General features: G+C 31.5%; 3 protein-coding genes and 1 long non-coding RNA gene across 9 annotated transcripts; 1 reads left to right on the top strand and 3 right to left on the bottom strand.

The window, feature by feature from the left end:
* Nucleotides 1–842: 842 nt before the first annotated feature.
* On the bottom strand, nt 843–3048 carry LOC107368011 (uncharacterized). The gene is made up of 2 exons (XM_015935789.3): nt 2580–3048; nt 843–2484 (listed from the first exon to the last, which is right to left on the bottom strand). The coding sequence occupies exons 1-2, from the start codon at nt 2949–2951 to the stop codon at nt 1534–1536; spliced, it is 1323 nt and encodes a 440-aa protein (XP_015791275.2). The 5' UTR covers nt 2952–3048; the 3' UTR covers nt 843–1533.
* A 1-nt stretch (nt 3049) lies between these two features.
* Nucleotides 3050–5812, top strand: LOC149094281 (uncharacterized). The gene is made up of 2 exons (XR_016199298.1): nt 3050–4081; nt 4513–5812. It is a non-coding gene; the product is annotated as an uncharacterized LOC149094281 (long non-coding RNA).
* A 1490-nt stretch (nt 5813–7302) lies between these two features.
* 7B2 (Secretogranin_V domain-containing protein 7B2) lies at nt 7303–9436 on the bottom strand. 2 transcript variants are annotated; one of them, XM_015935788.3, is made up of 5 exons: nt 9381–9436; nt 8847–9096; nt 8412–8706; nt 8070–8320; nt 7303–7975 (listed from the first exon to the last, which is right to left on the bottom strand). In XM_015935788.3, exons 2-5 carry the CDS (start codon nt 8997–8999, stop codon nt 7901–7903), a joined length of 774 nt encoding a protein of 257 aa, XP_015791274.1. In that variant the 5' UTR covers nt 9000–9096; nt 9381–9436; the 3' UTR covers nt 7303–7900. The 2 variants fall into 2 exon arrangements, with proteins under 2 accessions (XP_015791274.1, XP_089124520.1); XM_089268394.1 differs by having other exon boundaries at nt 8847–9436.
* Nucleotides 9437–9660: 224 nt separating this feature from the next.
* Nucleotides 9661–16840, bottom strand: Frmd5 (FERM domain containing). Of its 5 annotated transcripts, none has more exons than XM_015935786.3 (9): nt 16348–16754; nt 16040–16107; nt 14696–15757; nt 14167–14485; nt 13979–14042; nt 12786–12877; nt 12055–12129; nt 11769–11968; nt 9661–11537 (listed from the first exon to the last, which is right to left on the bottom strand). In XM_015935786.3, exons 3-9 carry the CDS (start codon nt 15132–15134, stop codon nt 10918–10920), a joined length of 1809 nt encoding a protein of 602 aa, XP_015791272.1. In that variant the 5' UTR covers nt 15135–15757; nt 16040–16107; nt 16348–16754; the 3' UTR covers nt 9661–10917. The 5 variants fall into 5 exon arrangements, with proteins under 5 accessions (XP_015791272.1, XP_015791269.1, XP_015791273.1 ...); XM_015935783.3 differs by having other exon boundaries at nt 16040–16110; nt 16348–16742; XM_015935787.3 differs by having other exon boundaries at nt 16089–16110; nt 16348–16690.
* Nucleotides 16841–17594: the final 754 nt, after the last annotated feature.

Raw genomic sequence — 17594 nt, 5'->3', positions numbered from 1 at the left:
AACTTGAACCAGCTTCTAGCAAGAATCGCCAGACAAAATCAAATTCATCTTTTCTCAGCAAAAAACACTCCAATCAGATACTTTGATGAAGCTTCAGTTGAAATATTTATCTAATATGAAAATTAAAACAAAGATATTGAATGTAAACCAAGAAAAGGTTTTGGACTTTTTTATCGTTCTGTTCATTCGCGAAGGCCTTTCAGTCAATATTAAGTTTCTGAATTGAATTGATTTGAATTGAGCTCTGAAAGTGATGATGAATGAGAAGAAATGTGAAGAAAAATTGATTGAATGAAAATGTCGATTCCTTACACACTTATGTTGAGGTTGGTTAAAGTTGATTTAATGATCAATTGTCCGTTTATAAAGATATTTGATTTGTAAATTGAACAAAAGATTATCGCAATTTAAGTGTTCACTTTAATCAAATTGATTGGCATGGACTAAATAAGTGTGCAAATTCAATTTTCATGGTTTTTTATTTCATTGATTCAAATAGAAAAGCTTTTTTTCCCATTTCAATTGAAACTGGTTGAATGATTAAAGGAAACAAAATTGAAATCTATAAAAACTACTATAGTATAGGGAAACTTGATCAGCAAATTGTCGATCATTTTAGTTGCTAAATTGTTACCTTTCACTTTTTTGTTGTTTTTGTTTCGAGTTACCTTTTATTTCAAGGTTAATTTGTTGATTAAACTGATTGGTTACTAAAATGGCGTAGGAATTGTTTACAATTTAATCATGTTGGCTGCAACCTACATGTATTTACTGGTTATAATTTGTTGATTAACATTTGCTTTTTCATTTTAGTGTTAGTTAATGAAGGATTAATGACAATATTTTTTTGTAAATTAAATGAAAAGTCTTTATTTTTCATTATAACAATAATTGAAAATAAGATACAATCAAATTTGATTGTAACCATTGTAAAAAAGGTAATTGATTTGATGAATTGAATTGCAACTGAGATTCAATCTTTAAGCACTTTGATATGGATGGATTGAACACAATAATTGTTGACATTTGAATTTGTTGATTATGATGATGATGATGATGATGATGATGATGATGATGATGATGATTAGGTCGATGTATTGATATTTTAAGGCTTAAGTACTTTAAATTGTTCAGGCATGTTGAATTAAGGCTTTAAAGTATCTTTCATGGATTGTAAATTTCCATTTGTTGAATTATGATTGAATGAGATCAGCAAATTAGCTGAATTTGATCAATGAATTTGAATAGATCAAGTTGATATGGTTTGAATTGATGAATTTTTTTTAATCAAAGGAACTAAAAGTTGAGAAAAAATTCTCATTGATCAACTATACTGACTCAATCATTGTTAAATTGTTTTATCAAATAACAAAGTGTTGACCAAATTTTGATCATTATGAGCATTATGGGTTCACTTGGAAATCACTATTAGAGTATGAATTGAAGTTAACCCTTAATTATTTAACTTGTTGGTAAGGACACTTTGAACACAGGAAAACTATTGCACACAAAATTTTAAAGTAATGTTGATAATCACCATGAAGTAATTAATGGATTGGAGAGTATTTCGTTGTCAAATTTAAAATTATCAAAATCAGACTCGGGCATAATAACGCTGTCGATTAATTTGAAATCAAAGTCACTATTGAGAGGATCAACATTATCTGGAAGACAAGAGTAACAGCAGTCAGCATCCAAGAGTGGTAATGAATTGGAAACTGGCAAATCAGCAATCTCATGCTCCATGGAAATAATTAGATTATCTTGGGCTGGTTGTTGATGAAGGTTAATTTGTAAATTTGGTGATGATGAGTTCAGTAACTGTTGACGGGTTGAATCTGTTGGAGCTCCTGGTGGCATTGATGGTGATGAATGATGGTTGTTGACAGTTGATGGTGCTGATGGTGTTAACGAACATGATGAGATTGCAAATTGACTTTCAGCTTGATTTGATGGACCCTTAATCGAGTTATTGTTAACATTATTGCAATTTATTTGAGAAACAATTTGACTTGAAACAAGTAAATTGTCCCTTAGTTGAGTGTTCAAACTAACTGATTGTATATCCAATGATAATGAGGAACAAGATGATGGAGACTGTATTGATGATGAAGAAGGAGAAGATATTGACAATGATGATGATGAGGGTGAGGAAGACAATGATGAATAAGATGAGGAACAAGATGAAGATGATGATGTAACAGACGATACAGATGGAGAAGGTGAAGATATATTTGAACAAATTGCTTGTTCATTTGATATGGTTGGATAAATAATATTATTTTCATCAACATTGATCTCATTGGGATTATCAAATTGTTGATCGGGTTCGGACAGCATCATAGATAAAGCAGCAATATACTCAACAGCCAGACGAAGTGTTGTTATCTTGGTTAACTTTGAATTTTGATCTTCACCCGGTGCAAAATCACTTTTCAAATAAGGAACAGCCTTCTTCAAAGCTTTGAATGCTTGGTTCATTTCCTATAAACAAGACGAAAAAGCAGACAAATAATTAAATTTAGAAGAGTCCAAACAGTTTGTTTTAGATGAACAATTAAAAAAATCAATTGACTTACCTGCATTCTTGATCTTTCACGAGCATTTGCATTCTTACGTCTATATTTACTCAACGGTGGTGGTCGTTGTTTTGGTTTAGGCTCTTTGCGAGGATTTTTCCTCTTTTTTTCCACCTCGATCCGTTTTTGAATTGATTTAACTCGTAAATTGTATTTATCCAGAGCAGGAATTTTCAAATTAACCAATTCTTCAGATCCATTTTGTTTGGTAGTTCCGATGTTGACATTGTCACTAGTATTTTCAACTTCCATCGACTGGTCAGACATATTTACAGTTGCTTTATTTGTAGGCGATACTGAAGGCAAAGTAGAAGAAGCAAGAGAAGATGGTAAAGTTAATTTCTTAGAAACTAATCCAGTAAAAGATTTCATGTTAACTGAATCAAGTTACAAAAACAAGTGAAAAAGTTGAAAGATTCAAACGATGTTCATGAAAGATGAATACAAAAAACCGGCAAAGTAACTTGATTGGTAAGTCAATTGGAGTTGCGTGATAATTGATAAGCAAATAATGTTGCGCTCCATCTGTTGGGATCAAGAATCAAGCAGAGTTGAATAACAACAATTAGCAAGAAACAATGTAAATCAGTAAATTGTTCAGCAATTTACTCAAATTAAATCCGTCTCTCTTTAAATCTCCTTCACTTGCTTCCCTGCCGTTGTAGGTGTGTTTGATTATCACACACATTGATAACATTAATATGGTTAATCATTTTTAATATAATTATCAACTAGCAATTTCACTGTAAAACTGTATTCAAATAATCCAATGAATCAACATTTTTCAACGTTAATATTAATTTTACTGAACATATTCATCTTTTTTCAAACCTTTCTGATTTCATGAATATCTAATGGTAATTATAACCGTTTATGAGACTCTTATGTATATTATTATGGCTATTATGATTATAATTATGAGATGATGATTTGTGCACAACTTAATTAACTCAATTCCCTCCTAAATTGCAATGAATATCATAATGTAACAATCGAGATAACATCAGTTAATTTGATTAGTTTAAGCCTGGTATTTCATTTTGCCTTTTTAACACAACAGTGCAACAACTCAATTGCTTTCATTAATTGTTAAATGCTTGTGTCTACAATCAATCAAAGGTTTATATTTATAATTGATATAATCATTTATATTATTAACCAACATTCATAACCCAAAATTCATTAACAAACCATTTATTATTAACTAATCATTTATCAGAGTTTATTAACACTTTTCATTTTACAGTTGTTATCAAGTGTTTTAACAAGTAACCCAAAAGATACAGAAGCAACAAGTCATACGATAATTGCTTTTCATCTTAACCAATTTATTTTAACCCAAAATACCATTTCGGTGTCTATTCATCACATCATTATTTACAGTTTACTCAGTTAATTGTTTGACTCCCTGGTAATGATTAAAGGAAATAATAATGAAAAACGATTGATTAAAAGCAAAGTATCAATGTAAAGGTTGGAAGACATTCATCTTGACTCTACAGGCAAGTATTTTTTATTTTCACCTTTTTACCACCTTAAACCTAACCTGTTGCCTGGTAAACCAAAAATTGGTTGATTAGTTGAACGTAATTAACTTAAAGTTAACTCTAAATGACATCCAAACAATTAATAATTATGTTTGATAGCAAAGTTGAAATAAAAGGTAAACAATGCCTATAAGCACTTAGGGTAGACTCATAAGTATCAGAAACAAACAAAACAATGGTTTCAATTTTTGATTTGAAAAGGCAACAGGTTTAGTTGATTTCAATTGATTTCAGTTGATTTTTATGTTTAATTTTTCAAGATAGTTTCATGTGAATTCAACAATCAATATTCCGATTGAGTAAACATCGCCATTGAGTAAAATTTAAGTTATAATATGCTTTACTCTAATATCATTTTACTTCATGTTTTGTTACTTTATTTACAGATTGCATTTTCAAGAGTCTTAGGCCTAACAGCGTTACTTGAATGGGTAAATAAATCTCTACTTGGATTCAATGGTGATGCCTTTTGGGTGGCCAAAGTAATTAAAATATGATATTTTGGAGTATTTAAATTAACCCTGATAATGTAATTGAAAGTCAAAGAGGTTTCAAGATGATTCTTAATATGGTTTCGATCAATATCTATAAAATTGTTGCCATCCAATTGATCCCTGTATTGAATGGTAAACATTGGGTCGTTTCATCAATCTAAATGGATATCAAGAAAATCTAATTAACTATTCGTGATCAAAATTTGATGGATTCAAAACTTGCTGATCAAATTACAGATAAAACACAACTGTTGAATCAAAAAAGTGAATCAATACAACTGAAGACAAACGTGATGTTGAAGGCAAATGTTACAACCAACACAGCAAACAAGTTGCAATCAACATTGGATACAATTTTGGACTCGATTTTTGGTGTAAATTTTTCATGACAATATTGGTGAAAATAAGTTATGACTAAAAGATTATGCTGATCACAGGGTCAATTCAGGACTCGCCTCAACTTTAAATTAAGTTATGATTTACACATTTTGTTGTCACTCGATGCTATTCACTTGCCATGTTTACAAGATTTTAAAGACTATCAATTAGGATCCATTACATTGGGATCGCTTTTTGTCAAGAGCAGTCGATTGAGCCATTATTGCTTAAACACTCTAATCTTGGTGTATATTGTGTATGAAAAGTGTATTAAAAGGTATAATTTGTATTTGCTTTTGACCGAAAATCATAGCCTGAGCCTCTTGATTGAGGTGTTGGTCAAAATTTTGCCTTACAAAAGTAGGAACCAATCCTGACAACGCCTAGATCTCAATCATCTGGATTTACTTATTTACCTTTTTATTCAACATTATTGTCTCTATTTCAACTAGACTTTCAATTGAACAATTTATCTGTAATATTTAACCACAATTTAACCTCAATATCTGGCAACATCAATCGCTTATATCAACTCAATTTATCGCAATTTGAAAAAGTGTGAACTTTACTAGGTAAAAGTAAAGATGATTATGTTGATAATTTGAATCTTACCTTAAAGTCCACTCCTGCCATTTATCCCATCCTTACACTGATCCCAATCATCGTACTTTAATTGATTTGTCATCTACTAAATCAGCAACACAATTAAATCGCTGTTTTACACACACACAGCTCTCAATCACTGTGAACATTAAGTTGATCATTGTATTGAAGCCATTTAACTGTCACATTAAACAAGTAAATTAAGGTGTGATTTTTATACTTTAACGTAATTGATGGTTAATTAACCTTAAATCTCTCGAATATCGCATTTAAAACATTTAATCAACAAATTAAATCTAATAATGTTGCATTGAAACGTTTTAAGGCCAACCTGTAGAAGTGCATTCTAATGGTTAAAACAAGGCAAAAATGGCAAATTTTTCAACCAAACTAGAAACAAGAAAATTTAAATCTAAATTTAAACAATAAACATGATTTATTGATTACTTTAAACATCATTAAATCTCAATTAATGCTCAATCATATTAAAATATTAACAGTCAATGATGAACTTGAAAATGATGAACACATTTCAATAGGAAAATGTTTTAATAAGTGAAACTATTTTTTCATTTAAATGATCAAATACCAACAAATTGTTGACTAAATTAGTGATGGCAATTAAAAGTGATGATAGCCGAGAGTGACAATTAAAGGTGGATTCATTTGTCTGCTAACATTCAATGTCATTCATTATTTATAACCAAACCTTTCATTACTTTAATTTCATGAATAAGTTAATGTTCAGTGATAGGTTAATCATTTAAAACACATTCTGGTGCCGTTTGATTGATTAGCAATAAACCTTTAGCTTAGTCAAATTGCTATTCATTTCAATATTGTAAATCTTGATTGACATTTCAACTTTTGATCTTTAAATTAATTGTCAGCAGTTGAGTTTAACTGCACAAATTATAATGAAAAAGCAATCATTTGATCAAATTGACTTTAAAACTAGATGAGTTTGAATCAATGGGACATTTGAAATGTATTGTCTAGTTGTCTGTTGATATGGTTTAAGGCCTTAAATTTTAATGAGACTTTAATTTACTATAAATCTTTGTCTCTACCTTTCATCAGTAAATTTAGTAGACTTAATATTTGTAATTGTTGGTATTTGTGCGTGATTGCTGATCAGCAAAATAAAAACACCAATCAAGTGATGATAAACAAGGTTAAACACGAAGTTGCAGTTAACCGTTGAACACAAAGAGCAAGTTACAAACTCATGAATAAAATAATCGTTATCTTGATTTAACAATCTTCTTGCCGTGCAATCCAGCCGTGAATATGGTTTACTAATTAACCACACAATTAGTTCTACTTTATTTTTCATTCACATTCAATCAGATAATTGTCTGTAATAGATGAGGTTTCCTTTGATCACAATTTACCCTCAGTAACTCAACCTGCTTCAATGATGTTACTGTTTGGATTGAAATTGTATCAAAAGCCCGAACAATCATGCTAGGTTGCTCTTATTAGAACTACATGTTTTGAGATATGAAGCGCCATCATTTCCGAGTCTCTTCATTCATGGTTATTGGTTTATACGACCTCCAGAGGACATTTAATGGTCATTTTCCGATAGCACACATTTCTTGTGTTTGTTGACATTATTACTGGCTTAGGAGGCCATCTATGAATACCTTTTCAAAGCATTTCATTATATGTTTACAAATCCTCTTTTGGTCATTTTCATTGTAAGATCAATAATGACTTTCTCATTGTTTATTGTCAATTGTAACAATACATTGTTAATGTTGAATGAGATGATTAGAGATAATCAAAATGAAAATTATAGTTTTAACCTTTGTTTAACAACAGATCCTTTCCATTGACATGTTTAATGTAATAAATTAAAGGTAATGAGATCAATTTTGTTAGTTTAAAACATCAAATTTACGGATTATAAGACATTAATGTAATTTTCCGTTGACAATCACAATTTATTTTTAAGCCGGCTTTTGATTATCTGAAGTGTATTTCTTTGTTCCATTCGCTTCTCGGTTGATTCGGAAATGAGAAGCCTTCAATTTGCTGTATTACATGTATCTGTAGTTAAAGATTTGTCCAGTAATAACATGGAGATAAATTATTTTTTTGTTTTAACATAAATTTAAAGGAATAAAATAATGGTCATAATCGGTAGTTAATTAACCAGCGTTTTAATGACACAAAATATAACAGGACATTCACAGGAATGGTAATGATGGCTGAAATATGATATGATGATGGAATGAAACCAGAAGTCAACAAGATGAATGTAAACAGTTGAAGGTTGATGGTCAATGGTCAATCAATTTTTAGCGAGATGAGGAGCTTTTTTAGCAACAATTGGAAGCTTCTCTCCCAACAAATAATCAGGATTTCGCTAAATAAAGAGAGTAAGAAATAAAAAATTCAATTTACTCATGAATAAAATACAGAATTTACTACAGAAAAATGTTTATAAGAAATGAAATTACCTTTTTTGAGGCATGAAATTTTTTAGCTACCACTTTGTGTCCTTCTTGCATTCGGTCAACCAAGTCATCAAGATCAGAATCAGAGATTACTTCATTTTGAATTGATCGAGCAAGGGCATCCAATTGGTTTTCCTCAGTGTTACCAGAGCAATCAAACATGTGTTCTCGATCACACATACATTTTTGAGACGATTGATAATCACGGCTAAATGATGCTGAGTTTTCAAAGCTTTCTAGGCATCCATCATCAGCTAAAATCACAAGATATTGAAATAAAATAATTAACTTGGGTTTACTGTGTTTGGACTATCGGTATTATATTGTAAGTGTTTGTAAACATACTTGTATAACCGATTGGACAAGGGTTTGGTGGATCACAATAGGCAGGTAATATGGTATCTGATTTGATAACTTGGTAGTTCTCGACGGATCCATCTGGTTTCAACAATTGACGTCCTTCACCGGCTCCTCCTTGGACATATTTGTGGCCAAACAACGATGAATGTTCAAGATACTCGGCATCTCTCAAAGATGGTTCCCTTCCTAAGAGTATATCATCCATTCGAGTTTGAAATTTTGCTCTTGGTATCTTACTTAAGGTTCCTTCATCATTGTTAATGTTTAATGATCCTTGTTTCTGTACATTAGAGACACAAAAAGCAACACAAAATGAATAAACAATTCCATTGACTGACAAATTTAAGGGTTAAGATCAAAGAGGAGCTCTTTGGTTAAGATGAGCAAGGGTTAAAAATGATTAGGTGTGTTGAAACTTACATCAAAATCAGTCTCATAGAGGTCATCTTTAACATTGGATCCATATCTATTGTAAAGCTCTTGAAGTAGACCATCACCAATTTGAATCAATTTCCCATAACCATAGGCCAATGGAAGAATAGCCAAGGGAACAATTAAAAATCGAAACAGCATTTTCTCAAAATTCACAATTGCCACTCAGCTGGCTACTTAATTTCGCAGATTGTCAAAAAGATAAATCAATCCGGTAAAATGATAGAACCTGAAAAAACTGATGAAAAGGTAAATATTAAATATACACTCATAATCGACGACACTTTGATTGATTGGAATCGGTCTAATTTAACAACTAGAGATGAATGGTTCAACACAGGTTACACAATATAATAAAAAGGCAATACTGGACTAATCAATAATCTAGACACACAGAATGTGCAATGTGCGTAAAATCAAGTAAATATACAAAGCTGAAGAAAACTTGAACGATTAAAATTACTCTTGGTTGATTAGATGGATTTAGAAGACAATTTTATGATCAATTGGTCATTAACTTACCTTAATTTCAATCAAGGGTTGCCATATTGTTTTATCAATCTCTACAAGTATCTAAATTAAGAGACTCAAAATGAATGCGTCAGAAAGTGAAAGGAATGGATCGATAAATTTAGAGTCACTCAGAACTTTACCAAAATAAACTGAAATTCTAGTTCCTTTCATGCTACGATAATTTGCCATTCAGAAGTCATAAAAATAATTTATATTTCAACACATATGCTCAGGTTGGATATTTAAATATCAATAGTTATTCGTAAAAGCAAATCGGATGAGAAAAAGATTTAGATTCATACAAGTGAATTTTTTTATTGCTTGTGTGTGAAACATTTCATGTGTAAACAGCATACAAAATGAGCCCAATAGACATTATTATCATGGTTATTATTGTCATTACATTAATATTTCTTATTCTGATTTGTTTTTCATTTATCATTTGTACATTTTATAAGAGGTGATGATACATAGTTACTGTCATGATTAATTTCAACATAAAGCATAGGATTTATCTGTTCGTTTGAGTTGCCTTGTTTTCAACAATTAACCAATTATTTTGTGGCAGATTTAGTCTTATATACACATGTAAAGATGATTACAATATAGATATTAAGTATCGTTACTTAAATGAATGTGATTTTACAGCAATGCAAGTTTCACAAATGTTTTGGTCAAGACTTTTTGGAATGGACGAAAATTAGAGTTAGCAGATAATATCGATGGGCATAACATTTAAATGAAAGTGATTAGAACAGGATTTATGCAAGAAGAGACGTTAAACTGAATTAAATGCTCGCAATCAAAATAATCAAGTCAAATATGTGTACGTGCAAGTTGTGTGATCCTCTCGGTAAATTTGAATGTAAATGTGTAGCATCACGAGTATGTTGCTAATATGCAATCAAATTAAATTAAGTGTGTTTTTCAAATTGATTAGCGACAATTTAAAATAATCTGGATCATTTGAGACGCAACTGATTGGATTGGATTGTAATGGAATGGAAGTAAACTCTGTTAACCAGAATAGTGATGATGATATTGAGGTTAGCTCAATTGTAAACCACTTTTCCACATCTAATAAGAAAGGCAGGATCCAACTTTTTCCTCACAGAAATCGGGTGGAATAGTTCATCTTCATGATCATTAATTAGAATCAGTAAATACCAAAGACAAGGGTAAATTTAAAGTCAATTACAGTGTCCTTGGTAAAGCTTGCTTTGTCTTTTCTGTCTTTATCTTCTGCTTTTTATGTCAAGGAATGAAGACTGTCAGTCTTACAATTGAGTCTTAGCAACTCTCCTTCCATAATGAAATCTACCTTGTTTGATTGTTTAACTTTCCTCTTTCCTTTTGCTTGTTTGTTAGTTTTATCCAACATGATAATATCACCGGTATCAAAGATTAAGTTTTCAAAAATATACAAATTTATATAAGCATAAAGATTTATGCTGGATATTTATATCAGTCAATGTTCATGGATCAAGTTGATGTATCGTCCATAGCTATTATCCTCATTGATTGACATCCTTTTTTCCTCCTTATGTCAGCTTATAAATTTGCGGAAAAAATTTTTCTTCATTGGTTCATAATAATCTCTTCGAAGTATCACCATTTCTGGTACTTTTCTTATTGGTCCAAATACATCTGACTCAGATTCAATGATTAAAATGACAAGGCACGAGAAAAGTAACAACAACAGCAATGTTGTCAGCATAAAAGTACGAATTGGTAAAAGATTGGAATAAGGTCTACAGCCTAATGGATCGAAAGGATTCTCCTCTGTTTTCTTATCCTCATCTGAAGATGAAGACAGTTTTATCAATGGCGAAACTATCGTTCTCTTTCGTTTTCCATTGACATCATCTCCGTAATCACCATTCTCATCTAAATCACCGTCTTCTTCTTCCCCCAAAGTATCATCTTCCATATCTTTGTTGAATAGACTGGCTGATGGCGATGAACGAACAGCAGGAATTTCAAAAGCCATGGAGCGACTTTCTTCATCCGTAGGTGTAATATCTGGCCTTAAATCAAACTCAGTAGGAAGAGTAGATGTCATTGAGGTGTCCCAGTCTTCTTCATCAAAAGGATCCAATGTGTGCGGTGATGAGGTGACATGGTTTTCTTCAGGCTCTGAAAATGTTGAATAGTTCCAGTAAGGATCTTGGAAAGAAAGAGAAAAGGCAAAAGAAAAGTTATTCATTTGAAATTGAAATTGATTGGTAAGCAATAAAAAGGGTGAAAAATAGAGAATAAATTTGAAAGGGAAATTCAAATGAATGAAATACAAATACTTTGGAATCATTAAAATGACACAGAAAATATGAAAAACCTTGGAAAGTTAATCAACATAAAAGACTGGCTGTTTGAAAGGCCTTAGAAAATAATTCAAACCTTTAGTGATAAAATTTGAGCCTCGGTCAGGAGATTCTTGTTCCCTGTCGTGTTCAGAAGTGGTAATGGGAGCGGTACTTGATCTTCCAATGGTTCTGATATGAGGAGGTGCTGATGTGGTTGAATAACTTCGTTGAATTGTTGCTTCCTTGCGGTCAATATCTTTCATATCATTGATAATTTCCTTTTCAACCCGGCCACTTTATTGATTAGCATGTTAAAAATAGATCAGAGATTAAACAAAATGAATGAAGCAAATAAATGATTGTTTAGTAATGTTACTTACGTATATCTCAATTTACAAGTTTTAAACAAACCACCTCCAGTTGTAACTAGAGGTATATCACTTGAAGAGTTCATCCTAAAGTGGGTAAAGATTAAATATTAATTCAATATTCTTTGATTTATAATTTTGTTTGCAATATTCTCTAGTTGCCATTATCTTCGTTAACATCAAATAGCGATAAATGCTGAACATTTTCATTTGAAGCCTTCTAAATTTTTATAACACTATAACACACTTGCTCTCCATGTTTTTTTTCAAAATTTTTTCAGTCAACATTTTTATGAACCCATTTCAACTCAGTAATTTTTGAATGAGTAAATTCAGTTAAAGAGGAGAAATTTTCCTTGAACTGTTCATTCGAGAATGTCATTGTTCGGCTGACACTTGTAGTTGCTCCAATCATTAATAATGTTTATTTTTTTCAGTAACTCATGCCACTGGTAACATGAGCTGATTACTTCAAGAAACATCCAACAACTTAATTGTAAATCTTTTTTCCCTAAAAATTAGTTAATGCTTGACAAAATCGGAATAGGATGAGATTTGTAATGACAAAAACAAAAACATTAAGTGACAGTTTGCCATCAATTTGATGCTCTTGATGACAACTAAATTTACATCCATTTTAAGCTCTATCCGTTCAACGACCAATGTTGAGTAATTTTAAAGGTTGTCCTAATTGATGTTAATAAGATAACCACTAGTCAAATGCCAACAATTTAGCGACTTACGTGAAAAAATAACGCTGTTCAACAGCACATCTCCAAAGGAAATGACAGGCTGATGTATTTGGACATTTAAAGCCAACCAGATGTTTCTTTTTCTGCAAAAAAGTAGAAAAATTAAATTAAAACAGCTTCTATCAAATTTTATACTAATTATAATCAACCAGAAAGTCTAGTAAAAACCAATGGGAAACAAATGAAATCAGGACACCAATTATCATTAATGGAGAGCGAAATAACAACAAAAATATTACAAGCAACTCTGTCAAATCAATAAGGCAACAATATTATCTCATGGGATATTAACTGTTGAAAAATTGATTGTACGCGTTCTTAATTATTCATATCAACTCTGTTGTAACATTAATATTATAGTTATTAAACTAACCATGACTTGTGATCCCTTAGTTACTATTGATTTCTCAGGATAAACAAATCAACCTTTTTCGTTTTATACTGGATTCTCTGTTTCAAGATTTTTTGCTTGTTTCACCAAGCTGGATGATGATAAATGAATATTTACAGATAAGGGAAACAAGCAATTGGTCCAAAGAGTAGAACAACTCTACCAGTTATATTACTCTTTGAATTGGTCGTAATTCATGATTGTGAAAACTCTTAAAATAATTTAATCAAAACTAATGTCTTTTAAAGAGAAAGGATTGAAAAAGAGATAAAAAAAGAGTTTTTTCATTGTAAGTGAATGCACATTGAAAAGGGAATCTAGACAAAAATAATTTCAAGGAAATAGTTGGAAATATTTAATACACCTTTTTCCCTCTCAATGATTATTAAGTAACAAGGTTAATGGTTACTAAATAAAGTTTGATATCTTCTTCAGCTATTTGTACTTTCAAATACTATTTCCTAAATAGTCATCATGGAGGAAAAAATCGTCTATTTCAGAAATCACTTGATTGTGCAAAAATTGACATTTCAAGTTTCGGTTAAAAAATGAATAGACAGTTGTAAATATTAAATGCTATTATAAACAAAAAGTTTAAATGAAAAAATATTTACGCCAATAGCAATATCAATCTAATTAGTGTTCAACTATGCGTTGAGCTTTACTAATATAGATTCTGAAGCATTGGTTGTCTGGTAATTTAATTATCATTGGAAAATCAATCGATTAATAACTGGGGAATTCGGTGAAAGCAATTTTTCTGGAAATGGAGAGTTGGCAAAAAAGATCTTACATCATTTGTCGATGCATGAACAATGAACATCCTTCCTTCATAAGTCAGCTTTTGAATTTCATTCCTGAAAAATATGAGGTAATGGAAAAAGAATTAGTCAAATTAAAAAATAGATGGACATTATGTGATAATAAAATAAACTATGTTTGATGAACGAAAAAAAGGCGCCGCCAAATTTGTCAACACACCATTTAAAGCTTTGAACTTTTCTACTTCCTTGGAAAGTTGTAACACCGATATGATTGATTCCGAGATATAATTGTTTCCCTTTATGGTCTTTAACCGGATGTGGATCGATTCCATAAGTTTCTAGTGATGACGCTTTCTTGATAAAATTGAGCTCAGCATCGCCAGGAGTTAACCCTCTCATATCTTTTTGGTGAATCTCTGCAACAGTTTTCTCCAGACTGGTAGTTTGTGATAATTTGGTTGACTGGTTAGGAACCAATTTAAACGAGGAAACATAATTTTCTCCATGTTCCTCTGGATCGTAATCTCCTAATTCAGCTGTAAATGAGAATGAAAAGTTAATGAAATGGCAATAATTTTCAAGATTTCATAGGAAAATGAGTAAGAACAATTGAGAAGTTGCTTGTTGATTTGGAGAAGGGAAAATAGAGGGAAGGCATTGAAAGACTAAATATGAAAAACTATAAATATGAAATGACTTTTCACTCTGTGAATGTGAACTGACGGATGTGTGAAAATAATACTTACATTGTATTATATACGCCATTAAAAGAGGAAGCTCATTTGAAGAGCACTGAAGTCGTCCATGAAGTAGATCACGTCGGAGTTGCATGAATACAAAGTATCGAGTAACCTCTTCTTTTAATCGAATAGGATCTGCAGGGTAAAATTTAACCCTAAAACAAAAAACAACAGGACTGAGTCCTTTGATCTGCTTAACGATACACCGGGTTGGATCGAGCCAATTTCTCTGTTGCTTGTTATCAACATATCTTAAACCAAAATAATCTTTCTCCAATAAGTTAAGACTTTTGTAGCAATAATCAAGTAAATGTTGTCCTTTGTGTTCTTTGGTAAAATCACATTCTAAAACTTCTTCGTCATCAAGAAGCTTAATTGTACATTTAAATTCACAGGTGAGATCCTTTTTGGATGAAAATTTGAACATACTCTTTAATTCACTCATGTTTTAAAATAGAATGTAAAACATAACCAATTATGTTTTACTTTTAATATTTTTAATACTGTTGATGGTTATTGGCGATAATGGTAATGGCTGGATATGATGATCACTGGGAGACGACCATGAAATCATAAATTTTTATAGCGACTATGGTTAAGTAAAATGAGTTGAGTTGAGCACTTCAGGTGTTGTTTAAATTTTAAATTAGAATGGCGAAAAATCCAATTCTAACAAAAATAAATCAATACCAGCTGGTTGATTGAAGCAGGTCGGAAATATCGTGGACATGAACCAGGTAAAATTATGTAAAGTCACAATATATCAATTGAATTCATAACACCGGTAGAAATTGAAACATAGTATTCCGTCATTTCAAACAGCTTCTTGTCACAATAAATTAATTTTCCAGGGAATAACATTGAAAGATGTAATAGATTGTGGATATTCTTGGCAATGAGGTAATGCAAATAATAATAAACAACGAAACAGAAAGGAAATAGTAAAAAATGAACAAGTTATTTAAACGCAGATGAATCAAGATTATATAAAAACAAAAGATTCCAGTGATTGTAACCAGGCAAAAGATCAGCCACTATCGTAAGATTGAGTGAGTGTGTTTGATGTCCCTGAGAAATAAATAAAGAAAGAAAGAAAGAGTGAATAGACATGGAAAGGTGTAACTCAAGCAAAGGCGCCATTCAAAAGTTGTCAGGTAATACAGTAATGTAGTCAAGACTAATAATCTTTTTGATGTCACAGATGATCTGTGACAGATCTCTTGAGAAGTATTGAATAAAATCTAGTCTTTGTTGAACACAGAAAATTCATGAATTTGAATTCCTTGAAGAAAGATAAAATGATTTAATTTGAGTTGATTCTTCTAGTTTCACTGAACATTATCTACTTACGCATGCTGTTGTCACAACTGAAAACAAATCCATTTATTTATTTCCTTACCAATTACATTGAAAGTTGACTACTGAATAGGAATAAAAACACAAAAATAATGAACTCAAGTTAACCAGATTTCTGGATTGAAAACTAACAAAGGTTGAGAGTGAAGAGTATAACACAAGAAAATGACTTCATTTCGGGTTAATAATAAAGGGTGTAACAAACAAAACTGTCTGAGCTCTAGATGTGAGAGCTCATGTGAGAGATCATCTAGACGTGAGAGATAATTTAAGATGTGAGAGAAAGTGTTACTGGTACTTACCCTATGTTGGTTCAATTCAATCAATCAATGGGACCACTTCATGCACAGAACATTCAAATATCAAAAGGTCAACATAGCTATGAAAAAATTGATTATAATTAACTAAAGAACTTCATTTCGGCTCAATCAGAAGGACCCAAAAACCAAAATCCAGAAACAGCAAAAAGAAAAAAGAAAAGTCGACAGCGCATTGGTAAGAAGAGACAGAGAAGAAACAAATCAAGAAAGAGAGGAAAGAGAGGAAAAGTCTCTTTCAGATGAAGATAGAAAACAACAACAAAAATAATATTAAATTATAATGGCTCAGTGATGAATAAAACTCACTCACTGTTTTATAGTCAAGGTAACTACAACAATTAAACGATGCAATTTTGGGAGAGTTAATGTTTGTTGTGTGTATGGACAACAAAGAGTGATTATCGCCACATAGAAATGCATTTATTATTTAAAAACACTTTGTGTTAAAGTGTTCAACTTAAAACTAGCACAAGTCGGTAAGGCTGTAGAAACATCCGTAGGCTCACTTCGCTTCTCATCAGCCACAGCCATTTCCGATTCTTAGAAAATGATTCTTAATTACTATATAATTGACTAAATACATCTATGTAGTCAATTATAATTAGCGACTCGGCTTGAGCCGATACTAGCTGTGGCTGATGAGAAGAGAAGTGAGCCTACGGATGTTTCTACAGAGTGATCGGAAAGTTTCTGGTGTGTGGGGTGGAGCCATATCTGCTTAGAAGAGTAGCGCTGATTGAAGCAACAAACCAAACAGTGTCTCTGCGCTTAGAAGGGGAAAAAGCCCCTCACACCAGAAACTTTCCGATCACTCTGTATAGCCTTACCGAAGAGGAGAGGCGGTTTGGTCCAGCTGGTTCGGAACAAGCCAAAGAGTAAAGGAGGCTAATCTTAAAACTGGTATTGAGAAACATGGAAAAAGAGTCTCTTTATAAGTGATCTTAGTTTAGTGGTATAGTGTCCGTTCACCAAACTAATTCTTGAGCAAACAAAACAAGAACATGTTTTACAGCTCTAAACAAAAATAATCTTCCAGCTTTGCTTCGAGATTATCAATTAGTTGTTTCAAATCTAAGCTTTGAATGAACATATTTTGATCTATTTTTTATTAAAATTCATATGGTTTGAATATGCCATGAACAGATCATGAACACATTAAATCAATCAAATATAAAGTATAAAGATGGCAGAAGCAGGTAATTCTAATCATTTTTAGTTTTGGTCATTCA

The sequence above is a fragment of the Tetranychus urticae genome, chromosome 2 (assembly GCF_039701765.1).
Source record: "Tetranychus urticae isolate SD_2017Ah chromosome 2, NJAU_TeUrti_SD_1.0, whole genome shotgun sequence".
Classification (NCBI taxonomy): Eukaryota; Metazoa; Arthropoda; class Arachnida; order Trombidiformes; family Tetranychidae; genus Tetranychus; species Tetranychus urticae.
Note: the sequence above shows the minus strand (reverse complement) of the source record. Positions and strands in the feature narration are given on the sequence as shown.